Genomic DNA, 16,620 nt, shown 5'->3' with positions numbered 1-16,620 from the left:
GTGTGTACAGTATCAGTGTACTGGATCTGTGCATTATATCTTAAAGTGACAGCAGCCTAATATTCATGCTGTCTGTGTTTTGAATGTTAATCAAACAACTAAAGAAAAGTAAATCACTCCCGGCTCTTAACCGAATAGCGTTTGTAACTTTAATAATGGTTAATCTCTATTTAATTTATAAAGTGAAGATCATACACAATGTTGATTTGATTACTTTATTCAATTTGTGTACCTGAAAACTACTGTTAGATTCCTGAAAAAACAGAAAAGCACTGTTTATTTTATTTGTGCTGTTGCTTGTAGTTTGATTATTTGTTCTTATTTCCTTTATTTTTATTTGACAGTAGTCTTTTTTTCCCTGAACATAGAACATAAACTGTCCCGAAACCATAAACATAAAACAAAAAAAGTAATTTGAATCGTTACACCCCTACCAATCATTATACTATTCAATTGGCATCTGACTGCTGTGAGATTTCAGCAAACCAAAATAAGCAGCTCTACGATACGATTCGGACTACATGAGCAGGTTGTGTCTTTATCCTATTCCTACTGACTCCTGTTGTACTCTTACTGTTAGCTGGCACTTCACTGGAAAAGTGCTGTTCCACATTTGCATTTCATGAAGCGAAAATACCACCTGAGGCCTTCAGGCTCTTTTTGGACCATTATGCTCTTAGTTTTTTTACAGTATCCCAAAATCTGACAGGATATATATAGTATGTCATTCCTAAACTAAAAACACACATAAATTCCTGCCACTGATAATATGGTAATCCTGAATGTTCAGTAAAAAAGACAAATGTAATGTACATAGACCATCTGCACTATTCTGATTGGCTGCAATGTTATTTTAATATGGAGGTACTATTACAGTATTTATTAATTTTGAATTTATATTTTAATGTCAGCTTTAGCTATTTTTTATGCATTTCTTATATACTTTTAGTAATTATTTAAGTTAGAGCCAAGGAAATTATTTTAGTTTCTAGCCTAATATTTAATATTTAACTTTATTCCATCTTTATTTCAATTACCTAAAGCCATTTTAATAGTTTTAGCTAAAGTAACAGCAATAACAACCATGAATGGCTAAAATTTTAAATCGGTCAGCCTGGAATCAATATCCTGTTTGATGACAGTTCAAAAATGAAATAATCAGACAATAGCCAAAGTTTGCCACATTAATGACATCTAATCGTGTCTAATCGGGTGGTTCTCCAAAATAATCTAATCTGTGATGTGGACCAGACCTACACAAAACGATGACAAATACAGACAGTTACAGGCCTGACAATGTGCAAATATGATGTCAAACAATACCTAATAGATCCAGCAGTAGGTATGTTGGTCATAATATGACCTATGTCAAGGACACAATACACACACACACAAAACACCCAAAACGAGACAATGTGTTAAGTTGCATTACAAGTACAATTGGTTACACTTAAGGTGACTGAGAGCCTCAACTGATCTAGTATAAACAGATAAGAAGTGACAGAAAAGCAATGTATGAGTTCAGTGCAAATAATGAACGGTTGCAGAGGCATCATGGGACCACACACACGTCTATAGGTGGGGCATTTTACACCTGCTACCTGAAGCAGGTAATCTCGACACCTCAAACAATAAGTCTTATTACATTATAATAGGCCAGGGAATAGGATGTAGGCCTAAAACAAGACTGGATCTATTCGATCATATACAGTGATTCATTTCAACAAATAAAAGAGTGCGTTTATTCTAGTTTTTTTTAATACATACAAGGACACAACCAGAGGCCAAGACAGCTGACTAGTGTAGATAAGGCCTGTGACTGCAAATCTCAATATATTCTTCTCAATACAATCACTTTAATCTTCCTGCCATAAATCTTTCCCAAGCTACATTATAGTTTCAATACAATACATTCGAATTACTTAGCCAAAGCCCTCAGAAATATTAATACATCAAACAACAATCATGCCCAAAAAGGCTGTCTGTGAAGGCAGATCACTAGATTGTGTGTGTGTCACAACCAGTATTTAATATTCAGCTGGTTAACACCGACAGTAGCTAAGCTAGCTCCCCTGCTACTTACTACAGCTACCGGTGGGAGGTCATATATTCATCAGGGAATGGGATACTACGTCTGTTTATTTAAAAATAAAAACACTGACGTTTTCACTACAAACGCATAATACAATAAACGAGGCCCTCATTTGAAGATGTTTGAAAGTCCTTACCTGCAGGTGCTCCTGGAATCTGATGGGCAGGATTTGAGCCATGATGATGGTGGTTCCTCTTCGCTTTCCTCTCTAATTCCTGCTATTATTTCTGCCTAATCTAAACTACCCCAGAGCCGGGAATGAATGGAGGTGGTCTTGTGTATTTTTGGGGGGCAGATGAACCGGGAATGTGTTAGGTTTCTCTAGTCGCCCGTTGAATGTAAATGAGGCGCTTCAACTCCAGAATGTCAACCGCCGCTGAGAGGAACTCTAGAAACCTGCAATGGCGGCGGAACCCGTCCGGTGGAGAAACGCACCGGAAAGAGACGTAGATCTCAATGGAGGCGGAGGGATACGTACATTGCGGGGAAGAGGGGTTTTAAGTCTGTTTGACAATCAAATGTTACTAAGATACACGTAGGGATATTGTGATTGTGTTATAAGTATTTTTCTTAACATGGGATGATTTAATAAAATACGTTTGAGCGTAAAGGCAGAGGGTACTAGTTCTTTGCGATTCGCCCTTTGCTTTTTGCCACATCATTCGTCCTCGTGAATTGACGTCAGTTCCGATATTATTTCTGATGTTTTATTTGTATATTACAGGCAGGGGCGTTTCTAGGCTTTCATCAGTTCAGTACTGGAACGGTAGCCTACTTAAAATGCCTGCGTGTATTCGGTAATGTTTTGCTAGTCTTTTGGTAGGAACATGCCAGCGTCGTTTTCAATACAGATGTTGAACTTAAAGATATTCTTCATCGCAGGAAATGTATCGATATGATTCATTTGCAGGTTTGGTCTCAATTGATTGTAAATAAATCGCTATTTTTGTTCGTTGTGTTGAACGCAACGTAGCTCATGTTTTACTGAGTAAAAATCCGCTCTGAAATGAGTCAATGAGAGATGTCCGAATCATTCAAACTGAATCGCGATCTGTTTCCGAACAGAACCGACTCAAAAGAATGATTCATTTGGAAAAACAACCGTACATTTACATAGGTTGGAGAACATTTATCTTGTATTTACTTGACTTCTAAGATTAGATTTATTTGTAATATGTGCATCTATTTTTGCAAGTCTAAGCATATAAAAACACCATGTTAGGTCAAATACTTAATAAATTAATTGAAAACGTGTGTGTATGTATATATATATATATAAAACACACAATTGTTAATTAATCTACCACAAATTTGCATATAAAATGTGCAATTGTAAACAGTACAAGCAATTAATTCTTCATCTATGCAATTCCAGAAAATGGATTGGTGCATTACAAAACACTTTAATATGAATTTAAGGAGTGTAATGCAATAATAATTGTAATGTAGCCCAAATAATTATGAACGATATACTGTGACAGCAACTTGTTTTCCCAAGCACCTGGTGCATATTGGAGGCACACTTGTAACAGACAAGGGTGTGGGAAACAAGCAAAGTGAATTTGTTAGTTAATTCCTCTCGAGTCTGTAATGGTGGGGCTGATAACCATAAATTATAGTCATTTCCTCTTTGACTTCGTCATGTGAACAGTTTGCTCTGCTCAGAGGAAGGTGTGGCCAGCATAGTGAACTTGATGATCCGAGTTGTAAAAAACACTGTACTACTTCTGTTTTTCCCCATGTAAAATGACATACACCTCAAAATAAAGCAGCACTGCTTGAGAGAACGAGCTTAATAAAACTGTCCTATAAAACAAAACTGCAGTTATGCTATTTGGAAAACAAGACAAAGATATTGTACACCTAGATCTTCCTGGCTGTGCCCTATTTAAAGAAAAAGTGGAATACTATGTCGTACTGCCACCTAGTGTTTTTCTAACAAAACTACAAAAACAACAGTTACATCAAATAATCAAAACCATTTTATATTACTTGAAAATGTTTTTAATGTTATCCATAATTTAAGTGGTCTATGCAATACATAATACTTTAATGTGAATAAATAATACATTTGGTCACCGAAACTATGACAAAAACATGATGTAAAGTGTTATCAAATGATCCCATATAACATAAATACAGCACATATTTCCAATACCATTAAAATACTTGAAATATTCCTAATCCAATATGTACTAGGTTTACCTTATACATGTTCTATTACAAATAATCTAAAGTGCAAACAGTTACTGTTATCTTTCTTTAAAAAATAGACCAGTCACAAATTCAAAAAACAGTGACAGAACTACAAAAATACACTTTAAAAAAAATTTGGTCAGTCATCTTAGTGGTAACTTCAAAAAACACCCCTCACATTGACACCAATGAACTAACATACTATAGTAACAGTGGTCACTGAAGCTGGTGCACAAAGTTGGAAGGGCTGCCCCAGTAGCTGTGCTTGCTGCGGTAACCCTGCTGGACCCAGCTGTGCGGTTTAAAGGAATGGTTGGGTCTGCAAGGGGGGCGGATCATGTAGTGTGGCCGCTGAGGGTAATGCCCTTTCCCTGGGACGAACTTCTTTCTTGGTAGAGGATTCCATACCGGGGCACTGGGATAAATAAGCTTTACAAAAGAAAGGGATGACAGAAGAAAATGTATTTAACAACATTGAAAAACATTTATAGAGCTCTCTTTCAGTTCGATATTTAATAAAAATGGCATTTCTAAATAAAACTGTTGCCTAGTAACATTACAACCCCAAATGCAATAACTGACGTTTTGTAAAATGCAATAAAAAAATAAAAAAAAAATCAAGAAACTATGCTTTGTTAAACCTCTTTTTAATTTATTGGAAAAGATTTCCAATGTTTTCAGTGAGCAACCTAATTGTAAATATAAACACAATTTGATGTTGATGGCTGCAACACACTCCAAAAGTTGGGACAAAGGCATGTTTACAACTGTGTCACATCACCTTTCCTTTTAATGACACTTTTTAAATGTTTGGGAATTCACCCTTCGCCGTGAGTTTGATTGACCGAATCTGCCGGTTTGTCCGACAAAGCAGTCAGGAGAGTTAGGGCGTTTTCACACCTAACTTGTTTGGTCCGGATTTTCGGACTTTTCAGTTTGGTCCGAATCAAAATTACAGATGTGAAACCTCCCCGTACCACGGTCCGGACCAAACAGACGAAATTTGGTCCGACGAAAAGAGGTAGTCTCGGTCCAATAATCAACGTTTAATCAGATAATTGCCTGGATTTAATAAATAAGAAGCAAATAGTCTATAGCAGACAATACTCACGGGAGCGATCACATGCTTTACACATGAACTGGAGCGGGTCTCAAATAAACCGAAACTCAGCAGGCAACTTGCCTCACAAACATGAGAAATATGTGTATATAAAGCTAGAAATGCCCACTTTTAAGCGTAACGAATAAAAAAAAGAGTCAAGCAATGCGCACTGTTCAATAGTGGCAGCGATATGCGTCTGTTCATTCAACTTGTCAAAGACACTGACGTCAGACGCACGTCCGTTTACAAACCAATCAATGTCCAGATGCCGCCCACATAGATGCTGACGAGTGGACGCAAGTGCGTCATGTAAAGTTCTTTAGTCCGCTCGCATGATTGCAATGTGAAACCAAACCAAAACTAACCGAATATATAAAAAGTATCAAAACATGAACTTTGGTTCGGACCTTGGTGCAGACTTTCAGGTGTGAAAACGCCCTTTGTAGATTAACGTTGGTGGACTTGAACTTGAAAAACGGTGTTTACTGACGTCTTTCATTTCTTTTAGTGTCCTTTCATGTTAATTTGATGCTTATCAATGAACTAGAAGGAAGAGATGATCGGTTCACGAGCAGCTTTAACTGAGGCGCTACAGCGATCACAACACATTAAAGAGCCACAAAACGCTATTTGTAGTTTACATTTATTAAAAAAAGACAACATTTTAAAGTTGAGACTTTGTTTCATATAAAAATAACTTGCTCTCTCCTGTTTGTCGGCGTGTTGTCAGTGTCCTCTTTACTCCGCGGTGTGTTTTCTCTACGTGAGAACGTGTGTATGTGACGTGAGGCCCATGGCTTGTCAGACATAGCAACAGTAACTAAAGGGGGCGGGTCGTTGCGAATGGTCAATTGAGGATACTAATTGTTGAAGTTTTGCAAGTGGATTTTTTGCCCAATCTCGCCTGACACAAGACAGCTGCTCAACAGTCTGTGCTCTGTGGTCATCATTGTCTGATTGTCAGAAATTTCCAGTAGGAGATCTGGACTGCAGGCAGTCAAGCACACCCACTCTACAGTGTAGAGTCTATGAAACCACTCTGTTTGTTATACCACATGCAGAATGAGGCCTGGTATTGTGTTGCTTCCCAGGAGAGATGTCATCTTGATGCCATTAAATGTGTCTCTACAATCCTAATATATGCCACCAACTCAGTGGTACCGTCACACATACACACACACGTCACTGATGAAAGTCTGGATGGTCCATTTCGTCTTTGGGACTGAGAACTCAGAACTCAATGTCCGTTTTTCTCAAACAAGTTGAAATATGGACTCATCTGACCACAGCACACATTGCCCAGAGTTCGGCAGCATCTCTGCATTGAACAGATGTATAGCTTTCTCCTTGCATAACAGAGATTCAAGTGGCAAAGTACTCCCAAGCACATGTTTATATTAACAGAGTAGCATGACTATTTCTCATGCAATGCCATCTGAGGGCTCAAAGATCACACACATTCAACAGAAGTTTCCTGCCTTACACTACATACAATATATAGATTCCCTGAATCTTTTCACAATATTGTGTATGATAGATGGACCAATGATGCCTTGATAAATGTGATTTTTTAATTGTTTGACAATTCTCTCATGATATTTAGCACAAAGTGATGAGCCATGACCCATCTTTGAGTGCAAGACTGAGATGCTCCTTTGACACTCAATCACTATACCCTCACCTATTACCAGTTCACCTGCTTATTGTTTCAAAAGAGTTTAACTTAAATTCTATATTTGATTTTTCACCTTTTTTTGCCTCCTTCCCAACTTTTTTGGAGTGTGTTGCAGCCAACAAAATTTACATTTCTTCACATTTACAAAATACAATTATCTTGTTCAGTGAAAACATTGGAAATTTTTCCTATGTACTTTTGTCAGTTATTAAAGGAATTAACAAATTTACAAAATGTCCGAACGTTTCTACGTTTGGGATTGTGTAAGACAGTCCATATACATAAATATGAATAATAACCTACAATACCGTTAAAGTTTGGGATAAGTGAGTTTTTTTTAATTAATACTTCTACTCTGCAAGGACACATTCAATTGATAATGTTACAAAAGATTTCCATTTCAAATAACTGCTGTTCTTTTGTGAATTAAAAATGTTTTCCATCAAAATATTAAAGCACAACTGTTTTTAATACTGAAAATAAGAAGAAATGTTCTTGAGCACCAAATAAATATATTAAATAGCCGCTTTTCCACCGTCGGGCCGAACGGTTCTCATTGCGTAACCGTTCCATTCCGTACCGATCCAGCAGGTCCAGTTCCGGTTTCATTTCCACTGTGAGGCTGATAACGGCCGCTCTTTGGAATGTCATACAAAAGCATCAGTCTTGGTAACAGACGATATGAGATGTAAACAGCGACCACGTTATGAAGGATGATCAGATATTTCTTTCAATTTTATTATTAATTTGTGTTTACGTTGCTCAAATAGAGCACTTAGCCAGCTACAGAGAAACTGGCAGCCAGGCAACAGACAAGTGACCAATCCTGAGTGGCGACGTCACCTTACGAATTCTACCAGCACACTTCCGCACGGTTAGCCAACCGTGCCGTACCAGGCTCAAGTGGAAACACAACTGGAACCGTTCCTTACCATTCTACCATTTGGCAGAGGAAAAGCGGCTAAGGATATCTGAAGGATCATGTCACAATGAAGACTGGAATAATGATGCTGAACATTTTAGATGATGATAATATTTCACAGTATTACTTTTTTACTTATTCATTTTTGATCAAATAAATATCACATGGTAAGAAGACGACGATTCTTTCAAAAACAGAAGAAAAAAAAATGTACCAACCCCAAACTTTTGAATAGTATTGTGCCTATGGCAATCAAGACAATACAATTTCATTTAAGAGACTGTACCTGGTATGGAGAGTGGTTGTGGAGAGGTGGGGTGTACTGGGGCTCTCTGCAGCTGGTGTCCTCATCCGAGGAAGATCCGGAGTGGTAATCCGACGTGACCCTCTCCACAGCGCTCGTCACTTTCTTTGTCACATCCTCTTTATCATCATCGTCATCACTTGAGAAGGTGGCCACAGTGAAACCATGATTCCTCTCGCCATACCTGCAGCCCAGGGATGGAAATTCACTTTTTTGTCCACTGGCCACTGTGGCTGGTGGATTTCAAAATCTACCAGCCACTCAATGTTTTTACCAGCCACTTTCTTGTTTTTAACCGACAATGAGTAACTGCATGTGAAAATTAATACTACATGCTCTACAATACTTAAGCAGTTTATTTAATCTCAAGTCTCAATGAAATACTGACATTTTCTCTTTCTCTCTTATACACACACAAACCATGAACTGATATACATTTCATTAAATGAGTAGAGCAGATTAATGGTGGCATTTGGATGATTCGTGGTCTTTTATGGCTTCCAGTTTTAGGTTTTTAGTCCCAACAATGAAACTATTAGTTTTGGCATCTTCTGAAGCGTGTTGATGACATACTAGGGTTGCCACCTTCAGTGTGGCAAAATAAGGGACACCCATTCACAACAATATAAAATATAACATTTTATATTATTGTACATTTGATTATTTAATTTATTTCTAAAGAACTCTTTAGTAGCCTATTTGGTGCACTTTAAAGGGATAGTTCACCCAAAACTAAAACATTCTGTCATCATTTACTCTTCCTCATGTTGTTCCAAACCTGTATGAGTTTCTTTGTTCTGCTGAACACAAAAGATATTTTGAAGAAAGTTTGTACCCAGGCTGCTTTGGGGGCACCATTGACTTCCATAGTAGGAATGAATCTTCCAATGTGTTCAACATAAAGAAATGTATACATGTTTGGAACAACTTGAGGGTGAGAAAATGACAGAATTTTCATTTTTGGGTGATCTGTCCCTTTAAGCAGTCATTCTGAACCAGTAATCACTTTTTTGACAATTCTGAAATTCAAATTTTTTTTTTTTTATTAATTTACTTAAAGTATGACTATATTATCATGTCATTATTTGTCCCATTTTTATCTAAATATTCTTTTAATAAATGTCAAACTTTATATGGCAGGATTATTTATTATGTATGATTAAAATGATACATTAATAATAACATTAAATAGGCTATAATCTATTAATTAACCTGTCTAAAAATTAGGGATGGGCATTTTTGTCAATTTCTCATTTCGATCATCGATAGGTCTCAAAAACGAGTGCTCGGGGGCGGGGCATGTGCAGGGGGCGGGGCATGTCCGTCATTGATATAATGAAAACTGTTATGAAAATGGTTGTTGACAAATACAAACGTGACATGAAAACAGGTATATGAAAACATGAACATATAAAACAAAAAATAACTGCTAGATTATGATGCATAAATGTCTTTGAAAAAGAAACATCTTTATAAAATGACCGCCTCAAATAACCAAGTCAATAATATCGAGCATTGCCTTTGAGCTGAAACTGTGAAATAACACCACCCTGCAGACCTTGCTATCTGGTTAATAAACTCAACCAAACGCACCCTATATCAATATTAATATGAAGATTATTATTAACCTATTATGACATAAATCAACACAAAAGGACGTGAATGCGCACGTGAACTTCTGCGTGCTAGATTTTACAGGCTATGGTTTGAAACGGAACATTTTGAATGCGCTCTTCCCTTAACAACGCTGATACACGGACAACGAAAGCACACAGAAACAACATTTTATTAAAATCCTGTTCTCATTATAATGCTATGACAGATTGACTCTGCACATCATGCACTTAATTTTATTATTCATGATCGAAGTGTTTACAGACATCACTGCGCGTTTTCAAACTCATAACGAAAAACAGCTTTAAATAAACTAGTCTACTGTTAAAAAATACGAGAACAGTATAGCAGTGCTGCATTACTAATGTCAATGATTCTAAGAAAGAAATAGCCTATCTGAAAAGAATATCTGTCTCTAAACCATGTCGAGCTCGAGCATTAATGCATTTGAGCTGAAACTGAAGAGAATGAACAACAGCCGGTATAACGGCAGCGCTTTGCTAGCTTATTAAGCTCAACCAAACGCGTTTTATATTAGATTAATCAGATATAGACAACATAAAAGTAATCTTACAACGTGCATCTGCAGAAAAGGACGCGAATGCGCACATGAACTTCTCGCGCTAGTCTGAGTGTTCTCGCTAGTTTCTCTGTGGATCAGCTGATACACGGGGAACTAAACACAGATCATTTACAGCATTTTCCACGGTGTTCTCATTATAATGCTATGTAGGCTAATGACAGATTGGCGCTGCACATCTTGCACTAACCATTTAATGATCAGTGATTCCAGACATCACTGCAGTGCACGCCTCAGTTTCACTTTATTTCGCCGCGGTCTGGAGGCTGTATAACGCTAACCAATCAGACCTCCGGTACCGCGCAAAACGACGCAATAACCAATAAAAAAGAGACAAATATTTTTTTTTTCAGGGCGATCATCGTTCTCATGATCGATGATCGCTGTCACGTTCGAGTACTCGATTACTCGACCACTGTTGCCCATCCCTACTAAAAATATATAATAATTCTGTCTGCCAAGTTCTGATAATGTACGGAATATTATATAAATATATTATCCATAAGCACGGATGGGTGTCAGCGCTGCTGCTTTAAGTCAGTCAGTCTGAGCAACTGAAATGCTTCTCTGCAAAGTGTGCAGTTCGCCTGAGGTTCATCACGAGTTACTGGTCAGACCCATTGATACCTTTTTTTCTTTTCAGCCCTATATCTGGAGATCCTCTTGCGTTCAAACGGTGGACATGACACGAGCTCGATATGTTTTTAAAAAAACGCGCAAGTTTCCAGCGCATGTTCTCGAGACTCAGCCGCTATGGCAATAAAGCCGCTAAAACGCAACTACGCGCAAATAAACTTCTCTACTAGTTATTGTGAATTTGATTTGTAACGCCACATTTTTTTGAAGGTGTGTCTCCTCTAAAAGTGTCCGCCGTCCAGGTTAAACAGTAGGCTGTGCTATTTTTATTTACCCGCCACGGTGGCCGGTAGGTGAAGCGAGTTTACCCGCTACAACACAAAATCACCCGGATTTGGCTGGTGGCGGGTGCTAATTTCCATCCCTGCTGCAGCCATTTCAGAAGTAAATTTCTCTTTTGTATTTGAGCAACACACAGTTGTAAATGAGTAGATAAACTCACCTACAGCACACCTCTCCAGGGTCTACCCAAAGCGTGAGTTCCTTAGGCAGACCAAGGTCTTTGTACTGCACTCCACTCTCAGCACATGCTCTGAGCAATTCAGCATCCTCTTTATTGAAGCGGTTCACTCTGATGCACCTGCGCAGGATACATTTATAGCTCATTTTAACACGTGAAACATCAAATGCATCCTGTCATGTGACTCTATAGAACATGAGATCTAGGATGTACCTGAATGCTTGGCCCTTGCTGGGGTTGTCTGGATACCAATGACCCTTGTACTTCTCCTGTAGTGCTACAGTTAACCGCTCCACAAACAGGTCCACCTTGTCTGCGTCCAACTTCTCAGCCTTCTTTATCAACCGCTTCAGGAAAAATACCACCGCTGCTATTTCTTTCTTCATCGTTAGCTGTTGAGCTGAAATTCAGGTCCAACTTCTGTGAATGCAAATACAGACTTATAAATACCACAACAACACCCCGTGATAATAATGCTTTCTAATGAATATAAAATACATTTTTAATCAAAACAACTTTCAATTAAAGAAATGCATCCATTTTTTTAAATTATTTTATGAAATAAATCAATATAATTAAATAATCCACTACTATTTTAAATTTTGGGGTCTGTAAGAATATTTAAAAAAAAATAATACAAATGATAATTAATAATAATAAAAATATTTTATTTAGTAAGAATGCATTACATTGATCAAAAGTGACAGTACAGACATTTCTGTGTTACAAAAGTTTTCCACTTCAAATAAATGCTGTTCCTCCGAACATTATTCATCAAAGAATCCCTAAAAAAAAAACTATTAAAATTTTATCAAAAATAACAAGTACTAAGGAGCACAACCGTTTTAATCATTGATTATAAGAAATGTTTTTTGAGCAGTGAATTAGCATATTAATTAGGATCATGTGACACAGAAGACTGGAGTTATGATGCTGAAAATTTACAGGAATAAATACAGCTCAAAATATATTAAAAGGCACAATATGTAATTTTTGCAGTTGATAGAGGTTGCTTATTCAAAACAAAGGCGTAGCTTGATGACAACATGAACTTGCGAAAAACAACTCCTTGCAGTATCACGCTGTCTGACACACACCACCTCTCTGAAAGATCCCTTCAGTTCTGTTTCGTGTCTTGTTACACACTCGAACGTTACACACACAGTTATGTCAAAATGGCTGTCTTGAGTATTCATATAAACACAGCCGGTTATGCTTTAAGTGAACGATATCAGTCGAGGAAAGAAACCGAATGCGTGTCAATAGAGTGCCGAAGTAATGACGTCACTTTGTAGGCCAAAACGCGGAAGTGAGTTAGCATTTTAGCCCTATGGGTTCCCTCGCCCTAAAGTCTATGGGTTTTTTGAATGGGTTTTTGCTAAATCGCCTGAAATAAGGTCTGTGGTTAACAAAGCCTCTATATATTTTCACGTTTTAATCTATGACATAAAACACACTAGTTATAACCTGCTTGTGATTTTTTAAGACTTTATTGTGTCTTAAAAACGATGGTTGCTAACAAGTTGCTAAAAGGGACTACATCCTTTGGCGGGGTCTTTAGACGTCATCGTGACAAACAGGCAATCTCTCACTAGCCCGCGTTTCAGCCTAAGAATGAAGTACTTATGTGGCGTGAATAAATCGCGCTATTCGTGCAAAGTTGATGCTTGAACATTTGGAGTTTACTCTCTTCACATGTTTGTCTCGTTGAGAAATGGCTGATATGGGCTGTGTTTACAAGTCTTTTTGTGTTAAAATCTACTGTTAATGTGTGACAAAACTTGATAATGTAGATAATGTAGTTGTTTAAAGCTCAAATCTGTGGTTTATTTATAAGAAGAGTGCCTATTTAAACATTTTATCTGGTGTTATCGGAGTTGTGAGCTCCAGTGAGTCAGCGGCGGTCAGCGCTTGTTTAGCCGGCGAGAGTAGACTTTCCTCGGCTAGTCCTTCTGCCGTCTGCCGCTGGCTCTGATGTCTCTGTGGCGTCTCCAGCTATAATTCGTCTTGTGGAGATTTAACGGCCCATATTTGCTCTCATGGATCTATAATTTGTTCCCTGGCAAATCGTTTAGGCTGAGTGCAAAGATAAGTTTCATTACTTGTTTATTTTTAGGCTATAACTGTACGTTACCGTTGTAAGTTAGCCGACTAGCACTGACTTTGAATGTTTGACTGAATTGTTTGCTTTATTTCATGTGTAGCTTATTATACGTTTTGTATTATTGATCATACATAAACTTGCATTTAACAAAAAGAGACTGGGTTGTGTTTCATGTCATTTAATGTTATCACAGTGATAATCATATTGTCTGAAAAAACATTAACAAAAGATAAATCTCAGAGAGGCACGCATAAACAAAATTAGTTTCTAACATTTTTGGAAAAAACGAATGGGCAATATTTCTCATGAAAAAGTGGATAAGTGTTCATACACAGCGCAGATCATAATGAGCGAGCGTGCTTTTAAATAAAGTTTGAGAAGCTTGATGATGACGTTGATCCGCGACCATGGTGTGCTGTAGTCCGTTTATAGCCTACCGTTAGCATTTTATATCTGACGGCTTTATTTGGGCTTCAAAATGTATACATTTTGGATTAACTTGTAAAGATTATTTTGGTAGACAAAACGTGTAAGGGTCATTACTCTTTGTTTAACACAGATCTTATTTTTTGCGATTTTCCAAAAGTCTATGGGGAAAATGAATGGCTTTTTGATCGAGGGAACCCATGCGCCGCTAACTTCCGGGTTGGCCTACAAAGTGACGTCATTACTTCGGCACTCTATAGGATCCTTGCACTAGGTCTTAAAGTGACAGCCTGCTAATATAAACCTGCTAATACAGTAAACCTGCTAAAACAGTAAACCTGCTAAAACAGTAAACCTGCTAAAACAGTAAACCTGCCGCTGTCTGTCAAACAACAAAAGAACAAGAGAAAATCACTGTGCTCTTGGCTGAATAACCTTTGTAGCTTTATTATGTATCAGTGTATATTTAATTCATGTGAAGACTACTGTTTTTAGATAAATTAAAATAACAAAAATAATCATCCACCCCTAGTTCAGGTGTCTGTTTACCTGGATGTTCTTGATGTTAAGTTTTAGGTTGATATAACTATATATTACCAAGTGGTATTACATTTTTTGTTTGTTTACATTGATGTTAATTATATTGTCAGATTTGTGATATTAATTTTGAGATTACTATTCATTAATTTTTTAACATTTCTTTTCCCAGAAAGAATGTGAAAGTGTAAAATGTTTTAGTACATAAGTCAATAAAATATATAACGTTGTTCTAGTGGTTTTTGGATATTTTAATCTAAAAAATGTTACATATCGTGCCTTTAAAAGATAAGTTATTTTAAATTATGATATTTGGCAATAACACTATTTTACTAGATTTTCAAATAAATGAAGCCTGATAGCTTTCAAAAAATTGACCCCCAACTTTTGAATATTAATGTATTTTTTATTTATTTAGTAAATTATTCATTAAATAAAACAATTAGATATTTAAATCAACATGAAGCATTTTATTACTATTACTACTAATAATAATAATACATTAAATAATACATGAATGGAAAAAATAAATAAATAAAGGGATGAAAATTAACTTTTTGAGATCAGGTTTCTATCTGAATCATCAATCCCTCGACATCATACACATCAATCTACGCATGTAGCAGAAACATAAGCTCTTAAAGATCTTGGCTGTCTATGGACACTAAGCCTAGCTTTTAATCAGCTCCCTAGTTCAGTATTCAGGGCACTGATCAGGGAATGAGTCAATGTGCTGACTCCCTGAATACTGAACTAGGGAGCTGATTAAGACGCAGCCCTAGAGAGAGCACTAGAGCAAGTGATTAGCACACAGCTGGGCGGTCAGACGGCGCGCGCGCGCGGGACAGAACAGCGGGATGGCGCGCTAATACAGCACGACCGTTTGAAAAACAAGATCACGGCAGAAATGACCAACAGTCTATATGGGCCTTAGCACCAACCTGGCACCAACATACAAAATAATCCTCCATCTTATTTTTTTTTTTTTTTTTTTTTAAAAACAATTACATTTTCATAATTATTGTAATTTTTTATTAATTCCCGAGTTGTAGCTTAACTTACCAAATATTATCTAGCGGACAATAAACGTCATATTAAAAACCTATAAATTCCGTTATCAGTTTTTTCATTCGAATATATTTACTAAAAAATGTATTAATGATTATTGCTCATTATATGTCAAAAAACTTATTTGGTAGACCGTTAGTCACAGAAGAAAAATGTGTTTTAGTTTCCCAACTGGACACCACGAGCTAACGGCAGCGATCTTATTTAAATAGCATATTTAAACTATACATTTCCATTTTTAATAAATATTGAATTAATTATAAAAAATTTAAACTAGCTAACTGTAGCCTAGCCGAAGTTAACGTGGCCTCATTTTCAGTTGGCTTTTCTAACATTTTCCTTTAAAACACTAATTTTTCAAATCATTTTTAATATAATATTTTGAGCTTATAAACATTTGACTTATATGCGAGTTCTCTACATCCCTACAAACAGATTTACTGACCGTGTTTTCCTTTCATCCACATGTGGACAACTCCTGCTGCCCGCCTGGCGCACAACACACTTCCAGATCTGCTCCGCGCGAACACGGGTGACGTGACTTTGTCTTGTGCGCATGCTCAGAGGAAATGATTCATGAGTCGATTCTTTTGATTCATGAAACGAGAGATTGGCACTTGGCAGAGTGTGGAGAAGAAGAGCTGATATAAAACACATAAATAGATGCAGGGTGGAAGTGTTGTGCTCTGCAGAGTTTACCAATCGAACGAAGTAATCAAATGAACTAAAATAACAGAAATGGGAACAGAAATGATAACGGACTGGTGTCCTATGGTCCTGTCACATTTGACAATGAGGACGGTGCGCAGTTTTATAAATTGGACAATGGCGCCCTCTAGCTTGCAAAGTGGTGTTTGGTGAACTGATAAACTCGTGAACTTGTGTTGTGAAAAATTGACCTATC

The 16,620-nt window shown here is 37.1% G+C and overlaps 2 protein-coding genes across 2 annotated transcripts in view; both read right to left on the bottom strand.

The window, feature by feature from the left end:
• Nucleotides 1-2,535, bottom strand: part of cltca (clathrin, heavy chain a (Hc)) — a 52,898-nt gene extending 50,363 nt beyond the window's left edge. Inside the window, exon 1 of the mRNA XM_079804597.1 lies at nucleotides 2,229-2,535. Within this exon, the coding sequence (XP_079660723.1) occupies nucleotides 2,229-2,270 (42 nt within the window). The 5' untranslated portion in view covers nucleotides 2,271-2,535. The remainder of the gene's footprint in view (nucleotides 1-2,228) is intronic.
• Nucleotides 2,536-4,077: 1,542 nt separating this feature from the next.
• On the bottom strand, nucleotides 4,078-16,246 carry btg3 (B-cell translocation gene 3). Its single transcript, XM_079804667.1, has 5 exons — nucleotides 16,162-16,246; nucleotides 11,795-12,001; nucleotides 11,564-11,701; nucleotides 8,274-8,475; nucleotides 4,078-4,717 (listed from the first exon to the last, which is right to left on the bottom strand). The coding sequence occupies exons 2-5, from the start codon at nucleotides 11,965-11,967 to the stop codon at nucleotides 4,505-4,507; spliced, it is 726 nt and encodes a 241-aa protein (XP_079660793.1). The 5' UTR covers nucleotides 11,968-12,001; nucleotides 16,162-16,246; the 3' UTR covers nucleotides 4,078-4,504.
• Between the last annotated feature and the right edge of the window lie 374 nt (nucleotides 16,247-16,620).

The sequence above is a fragment of the Gobio gobio genome, assembly GCF_949357685.1.
Source record: "Gobio gobio genome assembly, chromosome: 22".
Classification (NCBI taxonomy): Eukaryota; Metazoa; Chordata; class Actinopteri; order Cypriniformes; family Gobionidae; genus Gobio; species Gobio gobio.
Note: the sequence above shows the minus strand (reverse complement) of the source record. Positions and strands in the feature narration are given on the sequence as shown.